At 35.6% G+C, this 27496-nt stretch overlaps 4 protein-coding genes across 5 annotated transcripts in view; 1 reads left to right on the top strand and 3 right to left on the bottom strand.

Moving 5' to 3' along the window:
- LOC118734455 (pickpocket protein 28-like) overlaps positions 1–867 on the bottom strand; it is a 5192-nt gene extending 4325 nt beyond the window's left edge. The window contains exons 1-2 of the mRNA XM_036464175.1: positions 798–867; positions 662–731 (exon numbers count right to left, since the gene is read on the bottom strand). Coding sequence (XP_036320068.1) covers positions 662–731; positions 798–867 — 140 coding nt within the window. The remainder of the gene's footprint in view (positions 1–661; positions 732–797) is intronic.
- A 2193-nt stretch (positions 868–3060) lies between these two features.
- LOC118734454 lies at positions 3061–15771 on the bottom strand. Its single transcript, XM_036464174.1, has 10 exons — positions 15371–15771; positions 14047–14155; positions 13835–13983; positions 12982–13769; positions 12560–12905; positions 9448–9648; positions 7825–7942; positions 4745–4890; positions 3855–4660; positions 3061–3452 (listed from the first exon to the last, which is right to left on the bottom strand). The coding sequence occupies exons 1-10, from the start codon at positions 15646–15648 to the stop codon at positions 3262–3264; spliced, it is 3132 nt and encodes a 1043-aa protein (XP_036320067.1). The 5' UTR covers positions 15649–15771; the 3' UTR covers positions 3061–3261.
- Positions 15772–21223: 5452 nt separating this feature from the next.
- On the bottom strand, positions 21224–23561 carry LOC118733100. Its single transcript, XM_036462318.1, has 3 exons — positions 23298–23561; positions 22661–23241; positions 21224–22606 (listed from the first exon to the last, which is right to left on the bottom strand). The coding sequence occupies exons 1-3, from the start codon at positions 23412–23414 to the stop codon at positions 21286–21288; spliced, it is 2019 nt and encodes a 672-aa protein (XP_036318211.1). The 5' UTR covers positions 23415–23561; the 3' UTR covers positions 21224–21285.
- A 2237-nt stretch (positions 23562–25798) lies between these two features.
- LOC118733099 (protein yippee-like CG15309) overlaps positions 25799–27496 on the top strand; it is a 34165-nt gene continuing 32467 nt past the window's right edge. The window contains exon 1 of one of the 2 annotated variants that reach the window (XM_036462317.1): positions 25799–26320. The gene's annotated coding sequence lies outside the window, so the exon portion shown is untranslated. Of the gene's footprint in view, positions 26582–27496 lie in introns of both variants that reach the window. The other variant, XM_036462316.1, reaches the window with a different exon arrangement.

Below are 27496 nucleotides of genomic sequence, written 5' to 3'. Positions count from 1 at the left end.
TGCTGCCAATCTTGTTGTCATTTTAATGCCTAGTGGAAATTCGGCATTACGGGTTTATATTTTTATCTGTTTACCCCGAACGTCGGCGGATGCTCTGCATCATAAAATATACTTTTGCAAAAAAATTGTGCCGTAAGATGGCGCTGTAGTCGAGATATTTAGAGAGTCCGTCTCAACGTACGACCTGGATTAACGGGTATTATGATAATAAATGCTTCTGCAAAAAGCGGACCCAAAACACAGATGGCGCTGGAATCAAGATATTTACATACCCCTCTACTTATGTACATTTTAGATGACTTAATAAATTAGTGAGAATACAGAGAAGCGCAAAATTGATTAAGCTCCACAGATATCCTAGGCACATCAACGGGTCACGGGTATATCAAGAAGAAGAGAGACGAATTAAAAAGAACACGGTAGGAACATCAATGATTCCGTTTTAATGGGAAAACTCTTTCTTCCTGTGGAACAGCAGAATTTTAAAAGAAGATTACACACGGTGGTATAAGAATTTAAACTTTTTACAAATTGTTAAAGAATGAACTATACAAAACAATAACAAAAAACAAAATGCTAAACTTGTCAAAAAGTGGCGCGTCTATAATTTCTTCGATCACTGTATATGCACATGATCATAAATGCATACATATGTACATACCTTTCGATTGGATATAGATTTTTATTCACCACATATTTTAGTCCATGTATCGAAGTATTCTCACAATAATCTTTTATATTTTTTTTTAGAACAGTTTTGATTTTATAAAATTTCTTTTGCAATAAACTTTTATTACTTATACCGTAGTTTTTCATAGCTATATTGTGCTCTTCTTCGAAATGTTCCACTTTCTTCAACGACTCCATTGCGATTGCCCAACGCACGGGTGATCAATCGCATATTTGTCTCGATACTTCAATAGGTGTATGTATGTATGTACCCATAGGGAAAATTCATGCATTTTTTACTAGCTATATAATAAAGCCATTAATGGAAGTATTTCTCAAGGCAGTATGAATTATTACCAGGCACTATCACTCAAGCAGAAATTCGTAAACTAATTCATAATTGCAGATATGTATGCGCATAAAAACAGTTATAAGTTGAAGTGGTGTAATTGGAAGTTGATGAGATACATACATATGTACATAGTATTTAAATATGTACGTATGTACGTAGATTTGTATGCCTTAAAAAGCAAATCAAGAACTTTTCATTAATTGCAGTGAACCGGTCATTTTGTTCCATTTAACATTCGAATGCAAAATTGCAGTGTACACCACCAAATTATTGTGAAATAAAATAAAATTACTTATAAGGAAATATAGCATAAACATCGCTGCCTAATTACGCTGGGTGTCTTCAGACATGAGAATTCAAAAAAAAACTATAATTTTAAGGGCTCTTAAAAGTAAATTACTTACCAATGTACATTAGGGTGACCCAAAATAACTAACCTTACTTATTTATGACCTTAAAAGGAGCAATTTTTTGAGAAGAAAATTCCCCCATTAGAACCAAAATTTGTATTCGAATTTTAAAAGGTGTCGGTGAACATTTGAAAATTTCCATGTAAATAAATACCATGTAAAAAAATTTGTTTTCGTTAAAAATGTTATAACTATTGAACCGTTTTTCTAGGCATATTCTTATAGGGCATTAAATTTGCATTAACTTTTTGGACCTGCGCCTCCCGTGATTTTACCTTACACTGGGACAACGAACGACCTTACCCACGGAAGGACAGCCTCATCTGGTATAATGACGGCTCCAAGACTGACCACGGCATCGGAGCAGAAATTTACGGGTCCTTTTCACCAGCATGGGGCAAGGTAATTCTGTCTGCAGGCCGAGGTGTACGCCATTGAACTATGTCTAAGGCAGTAAGACTGGCTAAGTCCTTCTATCCGGACATATCAACAAGGAGAACCGAAGGACTTTTCACCTTAGTAGGCATAAAGTAAAAATTATTATAGGTTTTCTTACAGCCACCGAAGAGTAATGAAACAGTTGTCGAACATAGGAGTTATAAACTCTAATCAGTGTAGGTTGCGCAACGAAGAACAGCAGAGCACTCGGTGTGGCACGGTGTAGCCCTCACTAGGACTAGATTTCGCTTCCTGTGATCACCCTACCCAGAAGGGCACGACCTAAATGGCATTCAGCCAAAGGACCTCGCGCGGTTTCTTAGCAGTATGTGGATCGAAGATGACCTGTAACCGAATGGAATTTGGTACAGTAGATCATTTCTGTCGCGGTAGCTAGGTGACCTGTGCGTTCCTCTAAATCAAATCTGCACTTGCTTGAATTGTATGGAAAGTGCATACTCGTAAATGAGTAGTGGGATTTGATCGCCTAATCTATTCGCCTTGCGAAAGACATGGCTGGCAACTGCTACCAATGAAAAAACAACTGGTATGACAGGGATTGTCGTGGAGCTAGACCTCATGTAGGAAATAGGAGAAACTTATTTTCGTAAAGGAGGTAAATAGCTGGCGGCCAAGAATGTGATTAGTAAATTATATATAAAAATAAGGCAAAAATGAAATGATTTCAAGGTACATGAAGATATAGAGAGTACACTTAAGATATAGGTAAGTAGAAGCGCATCACAATGGTTTTTAATGGCACGCCGAAGGCCCAGGCTCCAGTCAATCAAAACGTTGTTAAAACAGCCACAATGAGGCTTACGAACAAAAATCGTTCTAAAGATAACGGAACACCAACTGAGCTGTTCCAATCCAGCGGCGAAGGGGTGAACCGGCGCATGTATGTAATCCTGCTGTTTGCTCCAAGTAACGCGAATAAGCCCCCGACGATACTACGCGAAAAACTGAAGCATTTAAAGAGCCCACAAATTTAATGATTGAGGTTAAGATTCACTTCCTCCGCGCATAGGGACAACACACTTTTTTTTTTTTAATATCATTCTATGGAAGGTGGGCCTAATTATTGGCCAATTTGTCTAATTTTCAATAACAACCTGCCTAGAGCAAAGAAAAACTTTAAGAAAAATGTTTCATTAATTTCTTTTAATAGAAGTATTTATATAGATTGAATTGAATATGTCCAATTGACAATTATGTGCATACATACATACATTCATGGATATTGGTATTATAACACTTTAGATTTTGTTTCGAAATGATCGTACTATTTTGGTAGGAAACCGCCGATGATGCTATCATAAAATTTCGCTTTGCGTTATTTTATGTACCTACGCACTTTTGTTGACATGTTTTTTTCAGCTCTAACAAGCTTTAGTCGTTCATTGACTGCTTTTCGAATAGCTTTAAATTTTGCAATTTTCGCACTTTGGCGGACTTTGTACGTTTTGACCAAAGCAGAAGGATCAACACGCGAACGGGCTTTAGTAGCAAATAGAAAATGATTTCCGCCACGGATATGAAGCTGAAACCAAAGAACAATCCAATAACACCGCCAATATTTGCTGCAAATAAAAACAAAAAAAGAATTAGCAAAACTCTGCTATCGCTTAAGTCAATATGTACACTGAGGGAAAAAAATATGAAAATCAAATAGAAACGTAATTGATATATTACTATAAACGTCAACGAAAGTACTGTATGTAGGTAAATATTCAATTAAATTTTTATTTGCGTATTGCCTGCAATAGAATTCGAACACTGACCCTCTCTGGAAATCGGTGCATGCATATTTAATTGAACTCCGAAATGTACTTCCTCACTTGGTTACTTCTAAGTGCTAAATTTTTGTATGAAAATATTATTTTTTAAAACGAACATTTTTAAACGAAAAGTAAAGTATTAATTTTTAGTATGCATATGCATTATTTCCCTCAGTGTAGTATTTTTAAGTAGCTTGCATTTACACAAGAATTCCGTTATACCAACATACTCCGCCTGCTTACTGCTTCTATACCAGTTTTCTTTGAAGTAAATATTTACCACAGCTATATTTTGTAGCATATAAGATGTATCTTTACTCTTTTCCAACTGATGCATAATATGAAATCCTGATTCTGATAGTGGTGTGATGAAAAAGTCTGGGCAATAGGTGAGATCATAGCAGGCAGGCCAACAATTGTTTGCACAGCCTTTGCCATTTCCAGACACCATTGACTGCAATCGCACTCGTTCCACACACGAGGCTTCGTATATGCTGCATATGGATGCATTTGTATAAATATCGAACATATAATGGGTAATACATCCACAATATCTTAACAACATTTTTTCGAAACATTCCTCCATACAATTGCGTTGCGTGTACGTTTTGTAATTATGCAAAACATATTCACCTTCGAAAAGACAAGCACGCGATTCCTTATTCAACGAACGTAAATGTTGCGTAGATTCTGTTTTAGATGCCCGAATGCGCACTTTAGTCTCATGGCCGGGCGATAGTAGTAGACCAATTTCCCGCATATTAGGCACTTTGAGTGGATTATGCAGCAGTATCTTGAAGCCGACACTATTCGTTGATGAACAATAATAGGAATCTCTTTCAACATCCAACATCAGTTTTAAGCCCAAGGATTCGCCCGTGCCCGCTGCATGCATTGGACTGTAGGATTCTGGTAATACGGCAGGGTAGCCGCGCTCCGGACTCCAATCAACTGCAACAGTTCCATTTGGCAGTGGACATTTAGCCACATCACATTTCACGTTCCCTCTACTGCAGTAAGTAAAAGTGATGTGTGAAAGTTAGATATGTATGTGTGCATCTAAGAAAATTATTAAAAAAAAAAGTAGACTTAACGCTTTATATACGAAGTTCGGGGTTACCACATTGAAGACGCAGCACATTCCGCTGTCAGTTATGATTGGGTGAAAAAGCTCGGAGCAATTGTATTTTACGCCACCAAACTGGCAGAATAGCAACATTTTACTGCAGGGTTGTGAGATCTAAGTATTGGTAAATAAATACATATGTACTAAATAAATTATGATTTATATTTTTTTCTGGAATTAAGTTGATGCTTGCTTGAGAACTATAGCGCGCGTTTGCTGCGAGCGTGCCACATTTCGATAAAGTTTACTTCCTTTGTCTGCTTACTTCAAACAGAACCAAATCTTACGCCGAACAAAGTAAAGCCATACCTATTTCAGATTCGATAATATGAGCCGTTTATTTTGAAAGAAACGGTTGGTTACTTCTACATAAGTGAAAGCATCTATAAATCGCTCCACTGACATAAACTAACCCCACGTCTCCACCTTCTACAGATTCTGTTAAAAAAGCTGTGGCAAGACAGAAATGTCAGGTGGAGAGCGCAAATTTCTACTGTTAAACCATATCTGTCTTGCCGAATTTCTTACCATCGCTGTCTTAACGTCAGCTGTCATTTTGTAGTTTGACAACTCAGTTTTTATTTTACCGCGCCTTCTACTTTGGGTACAGATCGATCTGATTGGCTTGATGCCATTTCGAAAGCGATATGTTAAGACAGAAAGTTGCCCACATGAGAAAACGGGACAAAGTTAAAACAGAAATTTGACAGATGTTAAGACACATTTAGTAGAAAATGGAGGCATGGGGTACTGCGCAGAGAACGGATTTTGTGGAAGTTTCGTTTTTTTTTTAATGTACACATTTGATGTTGCCTTTTTCAGCACATTTGCCTTTAATTAAGCGACTGGGTCCTATTCAACAATTTTAATATTAAAAATTAATGCCAACACTTTAGAACAGCGCTGCGAAAAATTAGTACATATATGAAAACAGCTGTATAGGTAACATTTAAATATTTTGAATATATTTCAGAAACGGCTGACTGGAGCGCCGGGCCTACAGCCCAACTGGTTTTGGAAAAAATCCACTTCGTTTTTTCGTCCAACCTTATAGCCGTTAATAAAATTTGTAAAGTGCGACGACAAAAAATATATATGTATGTATATTAGGGTGGTCCGTAAAAATATAAATTATGTACAAAAAATAGCGATTTTTAAAAAAATATTTTTTTTTTACATCGCAAAAGTTCGATAAAATTTTGACTTGAAATCTGCTAAATTTTACATATTATTGAAACTTGTTCATGTATATTCACAAAGTTGCTGAGTTATAGCGACCCTTGAGTTTTAAAATTTTCGTGGATGTATTTATTTTGTTCTACGCGTGTTCTATGATGTTGATATTTTAAGAACAACCCTAATCTCACTCTACAAAAAATCAAAATTTTAAACTTTGGAGAGCATAGGGGAAGATTCGGCACATTTTTAACAAAACTCCAAACTTTTCAATCCGTTGATTTAGGAAAATTTTTTTTACTAGCAGTGTTGACTATTTTCTTCCATATAACGATTTTTTTATGGAAAAATATACTCAACACTAATGAAATTTAATGGAACTACACAATCGATTTTTTCGTAAAAATGTAATCAATAAGTTTGAATTGTTTACGAAAATTTGCTTAATTTTCCCTAATTTTCTTCAGTGTTTGAAATGGTCATGGTTTTTGATGTAGAATATATTTTTATAAAAAAATTTCTTGGTACGAAACTACACACTCGAATTTTTCGTAAAAAATGTAATCAATAAATTTTAAATTTTTAGAAAAAGTTGCTAAATTGTACTTTATTTTCTCCAGCGTTTGTAATGGTTTTTGATGTAGAATAAGCTATATTTTTTATAAAAAATTTACCATGACCAAATTTTTGATATCGTAAAAAAAATCTGTGCAAAATATTTCTGTGAATCACTGAGCCGAGCATAAAATAAAAAATAAACCTGGTCGGTCCAACACCGGCTACGTTATCCAAATCCAAATTTTTAAAATCAACGAACAGCTTTTGGGATACTTGGAATTGATATTTATTGACCTTTAATAATTCTTGTATACTAGTTCTTCTTTCCCACAAAAATAAAGTATACGCTATGATCAGCTCATTGATTTCTATGTTTTTTTTTAATTGGAGAATTATGGGCATTCTGTATATATACCAAATTAGACACAATTTGCTTTTAGCTTACATCGAGCGCACGTTTAGTGTGTACATTAGGGAGGGTCATTTTTTCTTACCTATGCACGTATAGCATACGTGTAATTCTAAGCAAATTTGAAGAAGAAACTATGGGTTTAAAATAAATTTGCAGTTTGCCAAATTGCGAAAATAGGTTTCGTAGAAAATGTGAAAATTTTCGCTGTTGCGCCCTCCTTTGAAAGTTGTAAGAAAAAGATAAGTGCAGTAATCGATTCCTCATACCAAAACTCCTTATAGCATTTTTTATACAAAATTTAAGCACTTGTTTACGACATTACAGCAAAATGCTAAGAAACCTATTTTCGCAATTTGACATACTCCAAATTGATTTTAGACCTATGGTTTCTTTCGCAAATTTTCTTAGAATCACACGTAGAATATTTCTGCGCCATAAACGTATAGTTGAAAAAATATCCTACACAAACTGACCCGCCCTAATGTACATTTGAGGATTTTCTTCCTGATAATGATGTATTCTGTGGTGCAATGTTACTGCAACTATAGAGAGTTAAAAGTCGAATGAAGAAAAAATTCAATCACAGTTTTTCATATTAAACATTTCTAAAATAAATGTCTCTATTTGCTTATTTTTCGGTTTTAGTGCCTTTTTCTTGCCTTTTTATGCCTTTTGTCCGATTTTGAGTGAATTTCGATTTTTTAGCCCTAAAAATCTGTTCTCTGTTCATGACAAAACTTTTTACCTTTGGCTGATGAAGTTGAACGAATAACAAATGACCACAGAAGTCAAACGGCTCATATGTAGCTCCATTCTTGGGAGGAAACTTAAATTTTGTTTAGCGTATGATCTCTTACCAGCAAACACACTGCTAGCAAGCATGTAATTCTAAAATACTATACCGTCCATACATCGGTAATGAAATTTTGCAAATTGCTCCAATCCGTAATCGAACTCGCAATGGTGGCATTCACTTTACGATTGCACAACACTTGTATCATCGCATATTCAGTCGAATAACTAAAATAAGGAAAGAACATCCGAAGCAATTTCGGTTTTATTTACTTCTGTATAATCTTAAAAACTAGAAAGCTTAAAATCTTTGTGCAAAATCATCCGCGTTTTTAGTTAAACTATATAGAAATCGCTTAAGCTTATAAAGCAAGAGGAATAATAATATGTAAAGAGGGCACGGAGGATAAAGGTTGTCGCTTTTGGCCACGATTTTATTACACCGTAGGCAAAATCTCAAGCTTTGAAATGACACAAAAAAAAAACACCGAGACACATAAACCTTATTTTAAGTCAGAGAATTCGGACCTGTATACTGTTTATCCAGATCAGATCATTTTCCCAAGATATTTTCATTTTTATGACACTATTAAGCTAGAATTTCAGGGTACTATTTTTTATACATATAGGGAAAACTCGAATATTAGGGGGACTCCAGCTCACCCCTGCCCTTACCTGGCTAGGCCAATGACGACGTATGAGTAACATTTTCCACGCAAAATTTTTAATTTTTCTTCATTCGCAAAAATTAAAATATCTTAGGAAAATTACCTGATCTAGATAAACGATATACAGATCCATAATATACGCCCCCAAAATTAAGTTGACGTGTCCCGGCTTTTTTTTTGTGTTATTTTAGCGTCCCTACAGTGTTATCATAACTTATTTCAGCAAATTCCTGCCAACCAGAGTAGATCGAAGCAGAACTAGGCGGCATTTTAAGGTCCGCCTCCATTTGTTCTCTGACGAGATTAGAGGGAACTATAGCAGTCAGAATCTCTCCTTAAAAGTGAAAACCTCGGAATATTTTTTTAAATTTTTTAAAAGGACTGTGAAGGAGAGAGTTAGGAAGGGTCCTGTAGCTGAGGGCGCAGAGATGTTTGCTATTATTTGTTAGCTTTCAGAAAGGTCCGGGTTCGAATCTCGTTAGATAACAACATATAATTTCCTTTTTTTGTTTGTTTGTTTCGGTTAATTACGAAAGAGCAGCTGTGAAGTGTTACACATAAGTTACACACAAAAAATAGGCCCTTCTTTGAGCTGACAAATAATTAAGGAAATCGTGAAGGTGGTACGGCCACCTAAGTAACTTAGGGTTAAAAATTTTTAGCGATGAAAGGATGAGCAGAGCAAAAGCTCGTGGCAATTATTTCTTCTATGATCTCGATGATCTCAAAGCGATGGATGTTAGAAGCTTATATACTTTTTTGCTCAGCACCAAGTGGTTTATAGGTTAACGGGGATAACCGCAAACCTTATGCGGTATCTCAAAGGAAACTAACCTGAGTAGGTACAACTAAAAAAATCCTTTGGAAGAAAAACTTTGAGAAACCTGAAAAATCATTTCATAAGCATTGATTTTTCAATTTCAGGATTAATATACAAAAAAATCAAGTTACGAGTATTTTAAATATGTATCGAGGTATCATAAAAAGTGCCTGGATCTAGACCTCTCATAATAAAATTTCATAAACGAGTGCATAGACTTTCATGAAAAAAAGATGTATACTTACATTGAAAATTGTTCAGCTTTTTGCTTATAAGCTTGATTTGAATTACAAATAGTTACAGCTGGAAATGGATCTTGAGTTATAGAGGTAGGGTTTGAATTAATGGTGACAATCACCGGCGTAAGAGTCCACTTTTCGTAGATTTTCCCGACGAAGAAAGCTGCACCCAGCACAACAATAATAAACGATATTGCAAAAAATATTCTAAAAAACCAAAAAAAAAAAATCGTTAAAAATTAACTGCAATTTGAAAGTTCTGTTGCCTGTGGATATTTTAATTTAAATAAGCATCAAATAAAAATCAGTGTAAGTTTGAATATCAAACCTAGTTAAAAATTTATGAAAATTCGATAAAGTTTCATTAAAATTACGAGCTTTTTAATAAGATTTCTTAAACACGTTTTGTATGCATGCATTTTTGTAGCCCATTAAATTTCAGTACATATAGTAAAGTGCCGCTTGAAATTGCAAGGGCTTACCGTTGATTTTTGGCAATTTTTTTTTAAGATGTTGCACATTTTCTCCATATAAATAATTGTGGAACACACTTTGTATGGAAAAAATGCGTAACAGCGCCAAAAAAAAAAATTTGCCAAAAATTGCACCTTATTGTACTAAAACTTTATTGGCTATAAAGCTGCATACCCACAATTTTTCTAAAGATTCTGATTTAAAAGTTTAAAATTTTTTTGCAATTTTGTTGATTTTTTTTATTAACTTTCGTACAAATTTGAAATAACAAGCTATACCTTCATAAAAAAAGAATAATAAACAAAAGAAAAATAGCCGACACTTGTTCAAACGTCCCTATTTACATTTTCGCCACCGTACATTATCAATTTTTTAAAACGAAATCCAAGCTCAACTTATTCGTAAAATAAAAAAAATCGTACACTATGTGTAGTTGATACAGTCTTACCTTTCCAGTAGAAAAAGGTTGCTATTCCCTACATACTTTAGTCCATGTATTGTAGTATCTTCGCAATAATCTTTAAAGTTTTTCTGCGAAAATACCTTGATTTTGCTAGATTTATCTTTCAAAAATGTTTTTGAGAATAAATTCGGAGGCTTTTCTATTACTTTCATGGTTTTTATTTGCGACTCCATTGCCAATATCAAGCGTTTTGTTACAGTTAGTAAACCTTTTCTGATCACCGCTTTCCAAGAAACTGTTAAGCTTTTTTGGCCACTACTTTTGATTTTATGAACAAAAATGTGTAACATACACCGAAGCAAGTAAGTAATTGCATAGAATTATCCTGCAGCACTTGCACTTCGATGACCATATTTATGTTTTAGTAAAACTTTGATTGCTCTAACTTAACGTACTGTAGGCTAAGTGGATATTAGCTGAAGTATTTTTCTTGCTAATTACATAAATGAACTCTGAAACATACATACACATAGATGTACATGTCTTAGTATACACTAAAATCTAAAGTAAACCTCAGTACATGTACATTAGGCCTATGAGTTTTTTTTAATTAAATTTCGGCTATTCTTCTTTTAAGGGAAAAGAGGGTAAGAAAATACAGATACTCGCACTTTATCTCACTCCTTAAGCATGAAATTTTGACATTTATGTACCCAGCCGAATCAAGTCAGCTGTTATAGCAATTGCGTCTTGTGAGGAATGAAAAAAAAAACAAACAAAAATAATGTTTATGTCAAAATTTGGTAAAAAAAATCCGAAAAAATGTTTACTGAAAAAGACATATATACATTTGCATATTGCAAATTCCATCCCAACCGAATTAAAAATAATAATAATAAAAAATAAAATAATAATAAAAAAATAAAAATAAAAAATAAAAAATTTTAGAAACAAATTTTCGATCGCGGTCTTATGGAAACTTCCCTATATGTATGTTTTTTTTTTGAGTCCAAAATCGTTCTTCCTCGGAGTGCAACTTTATGTACCAAATTTTGACAAAAACGTAATTTTTATCTCCTGATATGTATGTATGCAAATTAAATTTTCGGAAATAAGTCATATGCCTAATGTAAATACTTATGTATGTATGTAGCTAAGATATCCACTAACACTTCTCTTATATGACTTCCTAAAAAACGAAGGGTCAGAACCTTCAGCATCATTATACCCATGACTTTGATTATTTGATAGGATCCAATTGATACACAATACATGTTTATAAAGTTTTTAATTTCAAAATTTGTTTTTATAGGTTCAAAATTGAGTCAGAAGTATTGCATAAATGTTTAATTTTTAAGATCGATGTCCTTATCGTTTTAGTACAGTAATAGTCTATGAATTAGTTGATGCAGATCAGCGATTGACTTACACATTTGGGTTTTGCAATTTTGAGTTTAGTTTTTGTAATTATCCACAACTTCATCCACCATTTTGAATTTTTGAAAACGGTCTCGAGTTTTGAATCACCGACTCAAGGAGTCTTGGGATATCGAATTTCATAAAAATCTGAACATTTTTTTTTTTAATCCACGAATTTTTGAAAACTGTTTCAATTTTGTAATAAGCGACTCAAAAAATATTTGGATATAAAATTTCATAAAACTGCGAAATTATTGGATCCGCCATTTTGAATTTTTAAAAACTGACTTCCGACTCGTAATCAGCAATCCCAAAACTCTTGAAGGCCAAGTTTAATGAGGTTTAAAAAATCACAGGGCAATATTCCACTGACCGATTCAGCGTAGGGGTTTTTAAGGGTTGTTTCCCCCCAGAGAAACAGTAAATGATTAAATAGTCTAGAAAAACGGCAAAATAGGGGCGCTGTTTTTTGTCGCTACTTTCCGAAAATGCTTAATTTTTTCATGGGTGCAAAATCGTGTCGGAGGATGTATTTATTGGCCTTGCTGGCATTGAAATCGCTAATAAAAATTTTTGTTTCGTGGCGGAGCAGTGTTTAATACTATAGGCTACTGCTAAAACTCTGCACAATGGGTTCAAGTTGTCACCCCTTTTTGGTCAAAATGGTATACGCTTTAGTAACTTAGTAAAAGAAAAATGTATTCTAAAAATTTATTTTAGAAAACTTACACTTAATGAGAATTAACTAATGTATTAGGCGCATACAAATTGCGAAATTATCGCTAAGCATTTCCTCCTTCCGTTGAATATTCCAAAATCTACTTTCTTATTTCAACTTCCTTCTGCGAGGGTTCGGCATCATGTTTAACGGTACTGCTGACCAACCGCTTATAGCCTAACTTTTTCTTCATTGCCTTGTTTGCTTTGCTGTAAATTGCACGTAGTCGTAAGTATTTGCGCAATCGTTTATACCGTTGAACCGACGACCATTGTCGGCACATCGTTGTTTTATCACAAGTGGCCAGCTTATCCGCAGCCACAGATGACTTCTTGGCGCATTCGAAATGTAACAGGGAGCGTATGGGATGTATGATGGCATAGTAGACTAGTTCAACTATTGAGATAAAACTGAAACCCAGAAACAGGCCCATTAGTCCACCAACGGCAGCTATCATTCAGAAAAGAAAAAAAGTAACAAATTACGTAATTAACTAAATTAACTAAATACATTTGTGCTTCCCTACACAAAAAGTCCGTCGTGCCTATGAACTCTGTTTGTATGCTACTCCGAAAGGAATACTCTTTAAAATACATATTCACCACGGCGATATTCTGCTTGGCATAGCTCCTATTGTACCGTTGTACGCGCTTGTTTTCAATAAAGAATCCATCACTCGATAACGGTATAGCAAAGACATCTACCAGGAAGGTCAAGTCATAACAAGTCGGCCAGCAGGTGTCCAAACACGAGCCAATCGTAGGATCCTTACGCAAACGCACCATCTCCACACAGTGCATGTCGTGGATGTTACATATCGTCGCATTCTTATAGATTTTCGGCATGTAGAAACTAATGCAGCCACAATGTTGCAGCAACATTTCCGCAATGCATTCCATTTCGCAATTGCGCTGTGTATAGTGCGCAAAATAGAGTAACTGTCGTTCGTCGTGAAACAGGCAACGCCGGTATTTGGCAGCTATGGAGCGCAACTTTTGCGTGGTCTCCGTCTTATCGGGACGCACGCGCACCTTAGTCTCCTTGCCGGGCGCAATCAGCACGCCAGTCTCGTGCACATTTGGCGATTCGTTTGGGCTATGCAGTGAGATCTTGAAACCGACACTATTCGTCGAAGAGCAGTAGTATTTGTCAGCCTCGACGTCTAGCGTGATGGACAGACCCAGCGATTCGCCTGTGCCCGCTATGCGACGAGGATAGTATTTGTTTGGTAAATCGGGTGGATAGCCTCGCTCTGCGTACCAATCAATAGGCTGATACTCACGTTCGGGAATATTGCTCATGCTAAGCGGTGTGCTGCGTACAATTAAAAGGGGGATGAAAGTTCAAGCTATGAGACAAATTTTAGTGCGTAAACTCACTGTGAAATGAACATAAACTTCGGATGTACCATGTTGAATACGCAGCAGAGTCCCTCATCGGTAATGATCGGTATAAAGTATTTGGTGCAGTCATATTCATTCGCCGCGAAGCGACAAGCTACCATCATATCTTCGCACGGTTGAGAAATCTGTAGCGCATAATTTGCAGAGAAATATTAGCAACAAGTATATTTTGTCTTTTAAACACCTACGTTCATGATAATATTCTCCAAATTACTCCAATCAGAACTAATTGTAGATTGTTGTTCGGTGGACTCATTTTTGCAAAGCAGTTTCAGCAAAGCTCGTATTTGGGGGTTTCTAGAGCAAAAATAATCAGCGTAAATAAGAAATTGGTATATCAAGTAATGGGGACCGTTAACTAACAAATCCGTAGCACTAAAATCAAGTTCACATTTTCCTCAAGTCTGTGCAATAGCACCTTCACATGCTGGGCATAAGCTGCGTAGTTAAAAAAAAAATAGTTTAAGCTACTGCAATATGCCTAGCAGAGTTCTCTAGCTTCGTCTACTGTGTGCAACTCGTTCTCGGTGAGCATTTTAGTGCAGCGTAGCTCAGAGCTGACCAAACAATTGCATTAAGTGTTGCCAGCAACGTTTCTTTGCCTTTGCCCCAGGTGCCACCGGCAAGCGACTTGAGGACGTTGTTGTGGCTCGGTACTTAGTTCAGCACTTTGTAGCCCATTGCAGTTGTGTGTGCAGAGAAAGAGGTCATACTGCCGAAAGTGACCTTGGGTTGTTCAAAGTCGGAATTGGTGTGCCGTCGACGAGAATTCGCAGCCATAGCCAAACCTCTTCGGTCCAGGTGGTAAAAATGGTTGCCGTACACTTCGTGGCGGATGAGAGCATTCGACTTTTTTCCGTGAAGAAGGGAGCTATTTCGGAGACATAACCGGTTAATTTTGGGCACGGTCTATCAATGTGATCAGTGAAGCTACTTCTGGTGGACGTAGAAGTTTATATACATAGAAATTAAGCAAGCTAATGAAGGGGACACCAACCTGTGGGACCCCCTGCTTGAGTTTCCACGGTTCCAAAATATTATTACTGATAATAGCCAACCAGTAAGAAAATTCGGGATCTACCATTTGAGTATTGACGGCAAAGAGCATCCCAAAATACCTTCTAGCAGCACAAAGAGATATACGGTGTTGAGAGCCTTCGACAAGTTCAACGCTACTAGACACGAGTTAAGTGAGTTTTATGGCGCTAAGTGCTGTTGTGGTGTTAAAAATGGGCGGTAACGGGACGGTCTGTAAAAATTTGCCGGTGGGATGGACCTAAAAATTTAATGTCAGGTATTTTGGATCGATGATTACGAATCTGACCATGAAATTCAAGATGGCGGAATAGTTTTTAAAAACTCGCAACTTTTTACTCCCGGGTTTTTCGTGGTTGTTAGGAGCTGTTATGGTATACAAAGGCGGGGCGGGACACAAAAAGTTTTCTGCCGATTCTTTTTTTTTGGACTATAGTATGAAAACAATTATTTAACCTGGATACGGGCTCAACTTACTTATTCGCTTCCATGGCCTTTGCTTTGAGCGCCTGATTCAAGTTGCAAATAGTCACAGCTGGAAACGGGATATTTGTAACGAAATTCGGATTTGGATTTATACCAACGATAACGGGGGTTGTAGCCCATTTGTCGTAGACGTTCATTATGTAGAAAATCGATATGATGCAAGCAGCTAAGACGGAGACAATGAAAAATGCGCTGGAGTTGTAAGGAAAATAAAAATTAAACGAAAAGTAAAGTACAATTTTTAAGGTCTGATTATGGCAACTTAACATAACTTAGAGGCTGTCACTCAAAAATTCTCTCTTTAATGAATGTTGCTTATGTTTGGACGGGCGAAACTTAACGTAAATTCATGTCACGTCGCAGCCTGTTTCATTTTGATTTTTTAAGTTCTTAGTTACGTTAAGTTAACTTAAGTTGCCATAATCAGACATTTAAAATTTCAAACGTTTACACACCGCTCAACGGGGTGTAACAAACGGTTGTTTACATATTTCAGCCCATGTAATGTTGTATTTTTACAAAACTCATCTGTATTTTTTGCCAAAACGCGACGCAAAGTATTGCATTTGCATTGTGTACTTTTTACTTTTTCTGTAGACTTGATAGCCCATTTTTGGGGACTTGCGCTTCGAACACAACACCGCAGACAGCCCTCCATTGTGGCTGACTAAACGTTAACTAACTATTGTAACTGGATAAAAAAGCTTTTAATTCTACTCAATGATGCTAAGGTAAATGGATGTAATACGTACTACGTGTGGATATGTGTATGTATGTATGAAAACTCATCCCTGTATACATACATACATTGATTTGAAATACAAAACCCCAGCCAGCATTTGGAGGATCATTTGGTAATTTATGAGATCTCGAATCGTTCGCGAATCGCATGCTTAGAGGATTGTTTGAGGATAACACAAGTTCACAGAAATAAAAAAAAATCCCGACCTGTTGCATTTGACCATCATTTCTGCGGAAAAATGTTCCGCTTTATCTAAATATGAAGTCAAAATATAAAAAAGTGTAAGAGATTTTGAGATACATACATATGTATGTATGTAAGTATATTTAGATTTTTTCCTTTTTTTTGTTTTTGAGTTCTGAAAAATTTTTTTTTATTATTAAAATTACTCTCATCGACGTCGCCAACATTTTCCAACCCGATTAGCGTTCAGGAGCTATACGTCGATTAGCCAATTTAAAAAATTATAAGTTTCGCTACAAAAATCAACATCAAAAAGTTTGTTTACCTCCGGTTTATTACTAGGACGTCAAATTATGATCTTTTTCAAATGCAATAAGACCCAGGTTATCCAAATTGAATAATAAATGTTGAAGTTATTAACACTTAAGTAAAAACACATATAAAATGTGTCCATACAAATTAATGATTTATACTGATTACACAGTGCAACAGCATTTTTGGGGTGAATGATTCCAACTTAAGATGAAAGATCATGCATTTTTGCATCCTCAGTTCATATTTTTTTAGTCAAATTAAGTTTAAGATTTTTGCCGATATTTTTTTTTTTAGTTTAGGTACATATATTAAAATGGAACGATGTGTGGTGTTGTTTGGAAAGTCTGAATAAAATGATATATGGGAGATCGCCAGAGGGTTATTCTAGAAAATTATTCGCCGAAAAATTTCACTACGGGTATTCTCATACTAATGCTTTTATAACGTAAGAGTCCACAAAATATATAAGACAACCATGTCCTCTGGAAATTTTAACCAACTTGTTTATGCTTTCCCTCATATTTTGTTCAAAATTATAACTTTAGTTCTTTTCGATGGTGATGGTTCGGGCTTGGGGCACCAGTATCGCAATCATAGCGCATTAACTATAATTACATTTAAAAGAAATAAAAATAATATTTGATGAATCTAAAAATACCAACCAAAAAAACTCGCGGCTTTGGGGTAGAACTCACGACCTCGCATCTTCACATCATTTCCGCCGTTAATGCGGATTTATGTTGCCGTTTATCTATGCTATAAGCATGTGTTCGAAGATCCTGATAATGAAGAATTTGAAAAAGCAGCAGTAGGTAAGGCTAACAGTGGAGCCGCATGTAGGCATCATGTATGACTCAGGTCCTGATGATAGCTTCTGATGACCGAAGCCCGGAACCATCATCATCGAACAGAGATGGAGTTATAGTTTTGAACAAAATATAAGAGAAAGCAAAAAAAACTTTGCATATTGCTCTTTTTTCTGCGCACTTTTTTACGTATTTTGCATAAAGAAATTTAACCCTCTGGTAACCTCTTAAATGCAGTTTGTTAGGAATTTCCAAAAAAAAAACTGTCAAAACGACCCTTTCGTTAGAGACCTAATAGGTTAAAATTAGCTACAAAATTATTCCTCTTGAAATAACACTATATCGACTACTGAGTTGAAGATCGACCTATCTCGGCAGCCAGTTCGAAAATGCCCTATCTCAGAAAGCTTTTCAAGAACGTCTTATTTCAGAAATTAGTTCTAAAACGCCCTATCTGAACTGAGAGTAAATGAAAAATATGTTGAGATAGGGCGTTTTCGAACTGGTTGCCGAGATAGGTCGATCTTCCACTCAGCAGTCGATATGCACCGAAGCTACAGACATACATATATCGCTCCGATATGAATTTTAACTCTTTCTTCTACTTATTTATTCTAAAAGCACTCAGACAAAAAATTGCAAACTTAGTATGGCCATAAAAAAAAAAAAATTATCGTGAGAATGAAAAAAGATTTGGAGGTTTTATTGTATGGTCTAGGTCTTTCGTCCCGAGTTGGAATCATTCCCCCCGCAGACAGTGACCTTGAAATTGTCGCACAGTGTTATGTAAACTTTTAATAAATTTTAAATCACAAATTAATATGGAAACCGTAAGTAACTTGTTTTCGTTCCCCGCTGCGACTCTAAACACGCAGTTAGTTTGGCGCCAAGAAGACTCGATTCCGAATCGTTTACGTTTGCAAATGCTGGCTGGGATAGTTCTTACATTTAACATTTGCAAATGTCTGATAGCAAAATATTGTCAATTACGGTAATGTGTTGCAACACCTTCACCTGCATGCGTGCGTGTATGTGTATGTGTCAATTTTTATTTCGAAATATTTACACATTACCGACGCATTGAATCCATCATTGTTGTACAATAACACACGTCCATAAATTATCGCAATCCTTAGCAAGCTGACAGAAAAAAGTCTAACAAAAACATATAATATCCCTTCTCAGGTATTCGCTAGTATTTTATTTCTTTAAGGGCCGGTTTCGCTATCTCCGGTTAACACTAATCCCCCGGTAAACATCGTTACCGACCTTATCGACTCCCTGTTATATGCATGGAGTTAGAACGTCGATAACAATGTTTAACCGGGGAGTTAGTGTTAACCAGAGATGGAGAAACCGGCCCTAAGTACAATAATTCATTAAAGCATTTGAAAAATTTAATGCACATACATTATTAGTTATGATCGTTCAATATTTCCGTGGTTTAAGTGCTAAGCGCCTTTACTCCAAATTTTCTATGCAATTTTTGGCAGCAATTGTCAGTTATGCGGTTTTGCAGAATGACGATACGCGGTTTTGTACTTTAAGCGACGATATTTATGTATTTATGTATTTATCTGCTTTTGCTTAAGGTTATATTTTTTTTTTCTATCTAGATCCCTACCTATACCCCATTCGTTCTAATTACATTTATGTTATCTTCATTTTTATCTTTTTACACTGTCGATAACATAATAGATGACAAATTCAATAAAAAATTTATATAGCAAAATCGATGAGTATATTGGTAGCAAAATCGATTATAAAATCGATAACAATATCGCTAACAAAACCTATAAAAATATCGATAACAAAATCAATAATCGATAAATATATCGTTGACAAAATCGATAAAAATATCGATAATAAAGCCGAAAAATAATCGATAACAAAATTTACAACAAAATCGATAAATAATCGGTGGCAAAATCGTTAACAAAAATCGCTAAAAACATCTATAAAAATATCGATAACAAAATTGATAAAAATATCGGTAACTAAATCGACAAATAATCGATAACAAAATTAGGAACAAAATCTATAAATAATCGATAACAATATCGATAATAGAGCAGATAAAAATATCGATTATTATATCGATAAATCCCTAGAATCCCGAAAAGCTTTAAAATCCCAAAATAGTTCCCACATTGAGTCTCTGTGTTTCTATTTACATATGTATATCGTTTTCTCTATAATTACCTTTATTTTAACTTTTCTTCCTCTATCTTCGTCTAAATTTACCTTGGTATTCATTTTTGGCTTCATCTTTACGCATCTTTGTTTTTATTTTTACCTTTACCTTTATCATTTTCTTTATTTATGTACGTACTCAGCTTTCATACTTTTATTGGTCTTTTTCAAAGTGTTACCCCCTTATTCATAAAAAATATTGAAGGTTTATAAAGCTTTTTAATGAACATTTCCATACAAATTTTCAATTATAACAGCCTTATAAACCTGTTTTATTTTTTATGAATAAGGGGGTTATTCTTTAACCTTTTATTAGCAAGTTTTTGTTAAATTAACAACATATATTCAAGAAGCAGTTGTTTCCGTCCCAACCAATTCCGTTGCACCATTTCCGTGTGCAATTTCCGCTGAATTTGCCAATTTACTCCCAACCAACCAACCACCGCTAAAGAAGTTTCACTTCAAAAGTTGTTGTTAAAATCGGTTTTTTCTGTCTAATAAAAGGCTATAAGTTACCTTTGGGTCAAGATGCAGGGATGGTATTTTCAGGGACAGTAGTCGAGAGTTGCAGCTTCAATTTAAGACTAAGTGGAAGCTTCTATCACCTTTGGTTATTTCCTGGTGCTTCTCAAATATAACACTTTGAGTTTTTAAAAAACATCTTTACATGGAAATTGGCGCATTCGTGGGCGGATTTTGTTTATATTAACACCTTATACTAATATTCACTAATGAAGCTTGTGGTCCAAATTCTTAATATATATAGTCAGCTTTTTCGTGATTTCTCCCACTGTGTGATGTGGTATTACGCCTTAACAGGTTGTCGTAAACGCTGCAGATCCATCTGCTTTGAATGGATACCCTGAGTTGCGTGCTGGTCCATTGGTTGGTGGTTGGGCGTGTGCTGTTTGTTTGGAGTGTTGGGTTAGCTGTGGGTTTTGCTGCACGATGCAACAAATTAAGCATTCCACTCCCTGTGGTGCCGGGAACCCGAGCATGCTTTCAGATGACACCAGTTATTGCAGTTGTTGTAACGGTCTGCGGTGGACGGGTGGTGGATGTTTCGGCGGCAGACACTACATGTCCAAGGTCTGGCGCGGCACAGTACTGTACGGGTGTAGACGTGCCGTTGGGTCATGCGCCCAACATAAAACGATGAGGAATATATATTTGAGCTTAAGTAATGCATGGAGGTGTCTTAAACTAAGAGAAATGCGAGTTAAGCTTCAGTTGTTTGTAGTTAAATTTATTTTTCTTTCAACATTTTTCAGGTTTTATGCAATTTTCCTGCAAACCAAAGTTTCCTAAATCTTAACGAAATCTTTAGGAGTATCTCATTTCTGTAACGTTTTTTTCTTCACAGAAAATTATACGAAGTGGTTGACAGGAACTCTTAAAAAAATTCTGTATGAAAAATAAACAAAAATTCTAAAAAATTCGCCAAGAAATTCTTCACATAGCTGCATTATTTTCATTGCTTTACCGATTTTCTTCCGAAATTTTGTAAAATAATCGAAGTGTGCACAGTTCATTTCATTATAGAAAATTCGGCAAAATATCTTCACAAATTCATTAAAATTTCTTTACAATTCAGAATTCGCTGAAAAAATGTTTTGTAGGGTTTATATATTTACATATGTACATTCATACATATATTAATACTAACTTCAGTTGTTCTTGAATTGAAAAAAGTCCACTGATAAGTCTAGGATTGGTGTGCCTCCTTGCATTGCGTTATTCTCTTTGATAGTTAACGCTTCCACTGCGTTGTCGCTCACATGATCGTAGTGCGGTACTAATGTTGAAGTTCCCGATGATTGCACAACTGTACGTGGCGGATGTAGCAGATTCGCATCCACTAATTTGGTTATACCGTCATGCACAAGATCATCCACAGCACGCAAAAGACTTTCTTCAGACGGTGGCAGTAGCTTGCCACCGGCTGAGAGATTTAACTTCTGTGCGGCTTCGTCAGTTAGTGTGTCATCTAAACTTATTGCAGTGTAATCTAAGCTCGGCGTATTTACAGTAACTACTGGGGGTGTAATTTGATGACGCTTTAATTCTTCTCCATTCACACAATTTTGTTCTGTATCCAGCAGGGGCATTTCAGTATCTATAGCGCTCATATCGAGCGCATATTGGCCCTCTGGAATACCTAGTACACGCGCTGTTCGCGCACTAACAAAATGTAATCCCGAAGTGTTGCGTATTAGCCTTGTGCAACGTAACTGCAATTGCTCAATCAGATCGTTTAGTTCATTTAGAAAGAGATCGGCACGCTGATCTTCGTTGAGTAGTGGTTTTTGCAGCTTTGATATTAGAAATCTGAATAGTGTCATATCTTCGGTGGGACTTGCAATACCAGTTTGCCGCTTTGGCTCTTGTACTGTTGAGTCTTCAGTTCTTTGTGCAAGCATATGATCTGGATGTTGTGTGAAATGACGTTGCAGGCGGCGTCCTAAAAATATCTTGCCACATTTGGGACAGATCGACTCGGGTGGTACTCGTCGCTTTTGCGTAGGAGAGCTAGAGATAGGCGGTGTTGAAAAATCATCCGATTTGGTAGGCAAAGTAATTGATTGAAAGCTGCAGTAAAAATCTTTATCTTTTGCATCATTTACTAAACTTTCAACTTGTTCGGTTTGCACGACTGGATTTTCAATAATCTTTGTACAGTTTAATTGCGGTTTTACTAACTTCACCACCCGGCCAGACCGTGTCCGTAATGACGGTTGTTGAAAACTGTCACCATTGGCGAGTTTTAGTTTTTTAGAAGATGATTGTGGTAGAGGATTTTCGCTATCATTCGGGGCGTTCTTTCTGGGGCGCCCTTTTTTAACTTTAGGAGATTGCTTGTTTTCTCGGCTAGCAGGCATAAAGTTGGGAACAGAGTTTGTTTTCAGGCTTAATTCTTCTGGTCCCAGTAAACGATATACTACTTTTTGATTGCTAACAGCGCGTGTCCGTACTATTTCGTTCTTTTTCCTAAAAAGATTTATTAACATAGTTAACTACTAAAATATTCTATCCGAAATTTACCTATCAATTACTATTCGATCATTTCGCGCAGACTTGTAAATGTGGCTGGCGAATTTCAGCAATATGTTCGATGCCAAATTTATTGTACTTTCTGGTTTTGCTTCTATCGAATTAAATATTTCAGCGGTGTTTGAATGGTGCTCATAGGAGTCCTCTGCAATCGAACAGTTTTCAAAATCAGTTCGTGAAACAATTTTCCCTTTGGAGGTTTTGGTTGCGAAAAACACATTAGTCCCTTCTTTAGCAGCATATTGTGGTATAGTTTCTGTTGTGGCTACCGGTGAATTGGCAATCTTCTTGTAAATGCCTGGTACCATAAATGGAGCATTTACGGGCTGCAATTCGTTTTGATTCACGGAAAACAGCGAGAGTTCTTCTTCCGGTAAGGTTTGTGTGTCTGCCGAAATGAGAAATCCATGGTTTCCGCATGTTGACAGGAAATTCAAAGTTGCATTCTCGGACTCGGCATAGCTATTCAGAACTGCTGTTTGGTGTGCGGTGTCCTCCACATCATTTAAGTCGGTGGGATGTGTGACTTCATTTACCTCGACTTGTTTTGCATTTGAAGATATTTCTAAACCCTGTGAAGTATAAAACTGAATTAGTTTATACATTTTGAGGGTGTTTTGTTAGAAACCTTATTGTTTTGAAGCAGCTGCTCAATTTCCTCGAAAATACTGGACATCACTTCGCCTGATTTGGCATAACCTGCAATGTCTTCAGAATTACTATTCGCTTGTTCGAAAGCCATCATTCATCAAATGCTTGAAATGAGATTGATTTAACCATTACATTAAATATTATTTTTGTATATTTTTATGGAAAAAGTAAACAAAATTCGTGCTAAAACGATTCAAATGAGTTCCCAAAACAAAATAGATAAACACGTGGAAAAGAAGACAACAAAACTTACTTATCGGTGCCACTAAGCTGCGAAACTTAAAAACGTAATAGATTTTTTGTAATCGGTACAAAATATTAGGGTCTGCATCTAAAGCGATTAAGGGATAAATTGCTTGAATTTATCAGTTTATCCGCATTCTTTCATGAACGCACCTTCGTAAATGTGTATGTGTTCGTAACAAAAGCGATTACCTGGCGACCTGTAATATTTGAGTTTTGCTGAAATTTATACATTTATCCACCAAAGACGTTTGATAAAGTGATAAACTTTGGTTAAATAGATTTCCATACAAAATTTGACAGTTCATTTATCAAAATGATAAATTTATTCCTTTATCAAGTTTATCAAGAGTTTACCACTTTTGATGAAGACCCCTATTATGAATTTAGCAAGACATTTCCCACGATGCGATCTGAATATAAAAAACAACCGCATTAAATTAAATAACGGCCGAATATACAACGCAGTTTTTACAATTGTGCACAATAGAACAATCACAATAGAACAATAGAATTCTGAATGCAGCCATGGTTATATTCGCCACTTCTTTTCTTAAACCTTTGGGCCCTATACCGATTTATATTCGTCCGTTTTGTGCATTTTGGTACCAAATAGTAAATACATAAAACTGCAAAAAAAAATCGGTACGGCAGCACAATGAATAGAAAAGCAACTTTTTTGGAGTAAGATCGATACATCGATGTTTTGGTGCGTCGGGGAAATCAACATCAAGAACTGAAAGCTGAAATTTCGACCTCGAATTCTTAAAATCCCCTATGTATTTCCACCGCACTTTCTTTGGATTTTGTTGACATTTGCTAATATGTTTTTGTGTTTTTGTGCTTTTGTCTATGTTGAGAATTTTGACATTTCAAGTGAACCAGTCTGCAGGGTTGAACTTTTTAGTATCTAAAGGTTGTTCGTATTACAAAAAAAGGACTTCGATAAGATTTCGTTGAAATCTGACTGAAATCTTAGAAATCGCAATCAAGAAAACATATGGGAAATCCTACAGGGTTTCGAAAGATTTCGCCAAATCTCAGATTTCAGAGCAGTGGAAATGTACTATTACATATAAATATAATCTCAATTAAAACACGTTTACATAGGCAAATCTCAGATTATTTTAAGTTTTTTAATAACATTTTTTTAAACAAATCTGAAACTCATACATATGATTTCCATGAGAACAAATAATGTTAAAAATTGTGTGAACCCTTCCAATAGAACTACTTACTTCTGATGAGAATGGGAACAAATGCGTATTTTAAATGATATCGATATTGTGTAAAATCGTTGATTTTCGATCGAGGAAAATCGAGCATTGATATTGACTTTCCGATGTTAACACCGATGAAAAAATCGATGATTTCTCATCATCGGCAATCTTTATTTTACAATTGTTATTTCTCCTCTTCTTTGCAAAAATAATCGATAAAAATAGGAGGACTCCGAAGAGTTATCGGTTTAATCTGAGATTATTTTATAATTACAGATTAACAAGGGACGAATTCTGTATGGCTAATCTCCTTTTCTAATTACGGGTTAAGGAATTAAGCTCGAAAATGAGGATAAACTACTTATTAGTGAATCTAGTATAAGTTCTACTTAAATTTAAAGGAAAATTAAATCATTTTCAATCTAGGCGAAAGCATTCTTCAATAATTCAGTTCCCGTATTTAGTCAGACTTATCATGAGTTTCATTTTCACCGAACCGGTTCACTTTTTACTTTTGGTGTCCATGTATTTACTGTAGGCGGAATAAAAATTTGTGGGTGAATTTTTTTCGGGCGAAACTCAGGATAAGGCAAAGTATAAAAATGCATAAAAAAACTTACAAGACCTATTTTTTTTAATTCTAAGAACACGTATATAAGCCCAAATATTTTACAGGCCCCAGAATTTTACAGTCTCTTGTTAATAGTTAAAAAATTATTAGTTAACAGCACATATTAGAACAGATAATGAGCTGTTTTATTTGTGACAACGTATAAATTTTGAGAGTTTTTGGAGAATAATGGTGCAGTGAAGGTCCTTAGCCCCGACTGCCGTGAGAACGGCACAATTTCCTGCTCAACGTTAAACGATTTAAAACTTCCATAGCAAAGATCGAATTTGCATTGATGTTATCGATATTATAGAAACATCGATGCATAGTTTGCAATTCTAGCAACGAATGGCAGCAGATAGCAGAACTGAAATTGTGTTGTTTGTTTTGTTGTATTGGCAAATAATAATAAATAATAGATACATAGGTGGATAGACAGAATCAGAAGCAAGTTCGAGTGAATTGATTGGGTTGGGAAATTAGAAATATGAATTTTCACAAAATCAAGCGCAGTTCTTGTCCTGGGTTGGATTTGTGTAACAACATTGAAGAAAAATCCATTTTTCGGAATGGCACATGATCTTTTCCCAAGTAAAAAACTGGATTCTATGAGTAAATCAACGAGATCCAAAGAGGAATCGGAAAAGTGAAAAAATTTGGAAGCGAAGTAAACTGCGCCATTAAAGACAAGTGATTAAAAAATAGTGTCAAGTTTTTGTTAAAATCGAAGTGAATTCCAAATCAAAAGTCGAAAATCTGACAAATTATAATTTGGAAAAATCGAAGCTTATTAAGGAAAGCAAGCAGCTGTAAAAAACCAAAGTGCATCCAACGACAGCAACGCCTGTCGTTACTAGGCCAAACAAATTGCATCGCAAAACGACCGTCAAAAACTTGTGCTGTTGTACTGCTTAAGTGGCGATTTGGGTAATTTTTTAGCTTGGCGAATTTGTCGTCACCATGTTTATGGGCCAGGGGCCAAACGACATCGATTTCTTTTGAGCGAAAACGTAATATAATTTGCTTCTTACATTCTAATTAAATTAACGCCAATCGTTGCGTCGACACAAATACAGTTCTAAGAAAGGCCAGATATATATACATACATACATATATGTACATAGTGGCTGATACTCTGGCAGCGACCAACACTGGCTAACGATTCAAGACACACTTCTATAAACGCGGGTAAGTTAAAGTTAGCTTGTTTGCCCGGTTTTTGAACATGTGGGCACGTAGCCTAACAAGCACGCCGTTGGCTTATAGTACCCTCCACGGCCGGAAGTCGTGCTTAGAATATTGTAAAGAAAAATAACCTAACTGCATACAACAACTATGTACTTAATGTTTCAATTCACATTTTATCTCTACACTAGGTAGTAATACAAACATTCAGCCCAGGATATACCTAATTGTATTGGCGTTACATTTTTAAATCAAATCCTACATACAACGTATGCTGTTATCTCTTTGTTTAAATTTTCAATCAAAGCGGCAGGTCCGTTAGAGGTCCAAGGTCATTTTGCGACTTTGACCCAATTGTGTTGTGTAGCTGCGAAAGAGGCTATCTGGGACTAACAAAAGTATTGTGCCAGCTCTGCTGCATTGAAGGTCTTTTGCAATGCAGGATAACACTGAATAGAGTCAACAATGTGCCTCTCATATATCTCATGTGTACATACTATGCCTGCAAGTACATATGTATATTTGTATGCATGTGTGTATGTACGTATGTACATACAAAGTTTAAATTTGGTAGAAAATGGTTTGGGCACACACGTTGTCTTGTTGAAAAATATACATATGCACCTACTTAAATTGATTATAACATTCACTAGGTCTGCTAGGTAACGTTGATGCGATTGCCGTGCGCTAATTAATGGTGACGTATTTTTAGAGATTCATTACTTGGCACTGTTAATGTAAACAAATAGTTTTTCACAAATGTTTATACAGCTTAAGTTTTTTTCTTTTCTTGTTAAAAGTTAATGGTGCCAAGGCTCTGGTTTAGTAGACAAATGCTAAGGTCATATGTGTCGTATAGTTCTCACAAATATTTTATTCACGAGTTGTTGGTTATTATCATATAATTTAAAGTTACAT

Source organism: Rhagoletis pomonella, unplaced genomic scaffold (genome assembly GCF_013731165.1).
Source record: "Rhagoletis pomonella isolate Grant_MI unplaced genomic scaffold, Rhpom_1.0 Rhpom_scaffold_00002, whole genome shotgun sequence".
NCBI classification, from domain to species: Eukaryota; Metazoa; Arthropoda; class Insecta; order Diptera; family Tephritidae; genus Rhagoletis; species Rhagoletis pomonella.
This window is presented reverse-complemented; position numbering and strand designations above follow the sequence as displayed.

Coding starts and splice junctions, on each gene's coding strand:
- LOC118734454 (XM_036464174.1), bottom strand. CDS start 15,648: ATGTTAAGTTGCCATAATCAGACCTTAAAAATTGTACTTTACTTTTCG. Junction 7,943..9,447: donor AAAGCTGAACAATTTTCAAT/GTAAGTATACAT, acceptor TCCTTATTTTAG/TTATTCGACTGAATATGCGA. Junction 3,453..3,854: donor TGGTATAACGGAATTCTTGT/GTAAATGCAAGC, acceptor TTTTATTTGCAG/CAAATATTGGCGGTGTTATT.
- LOC118733100 (XM_036462318.1), bottom strand. CDS start 23,414: ATGATGGCTTTCGAACAAGCGAATAGTAATTCTGAAGACATTGCAGGT. Junction 23,242..23,297: donor AGCTGCTTCAAAACAATAAG/GTTTCTAACAAA, acceptor TATACTTCACAG/GGTTTAGAAATATCTTCAAA. Junction 22,607..22,660: donor GATCGAATAGTAATTGATAG/GTAAATTTCGGA, acceptor AAATCTTTTTAG/GAAAAAGAACGAAATAGTAC.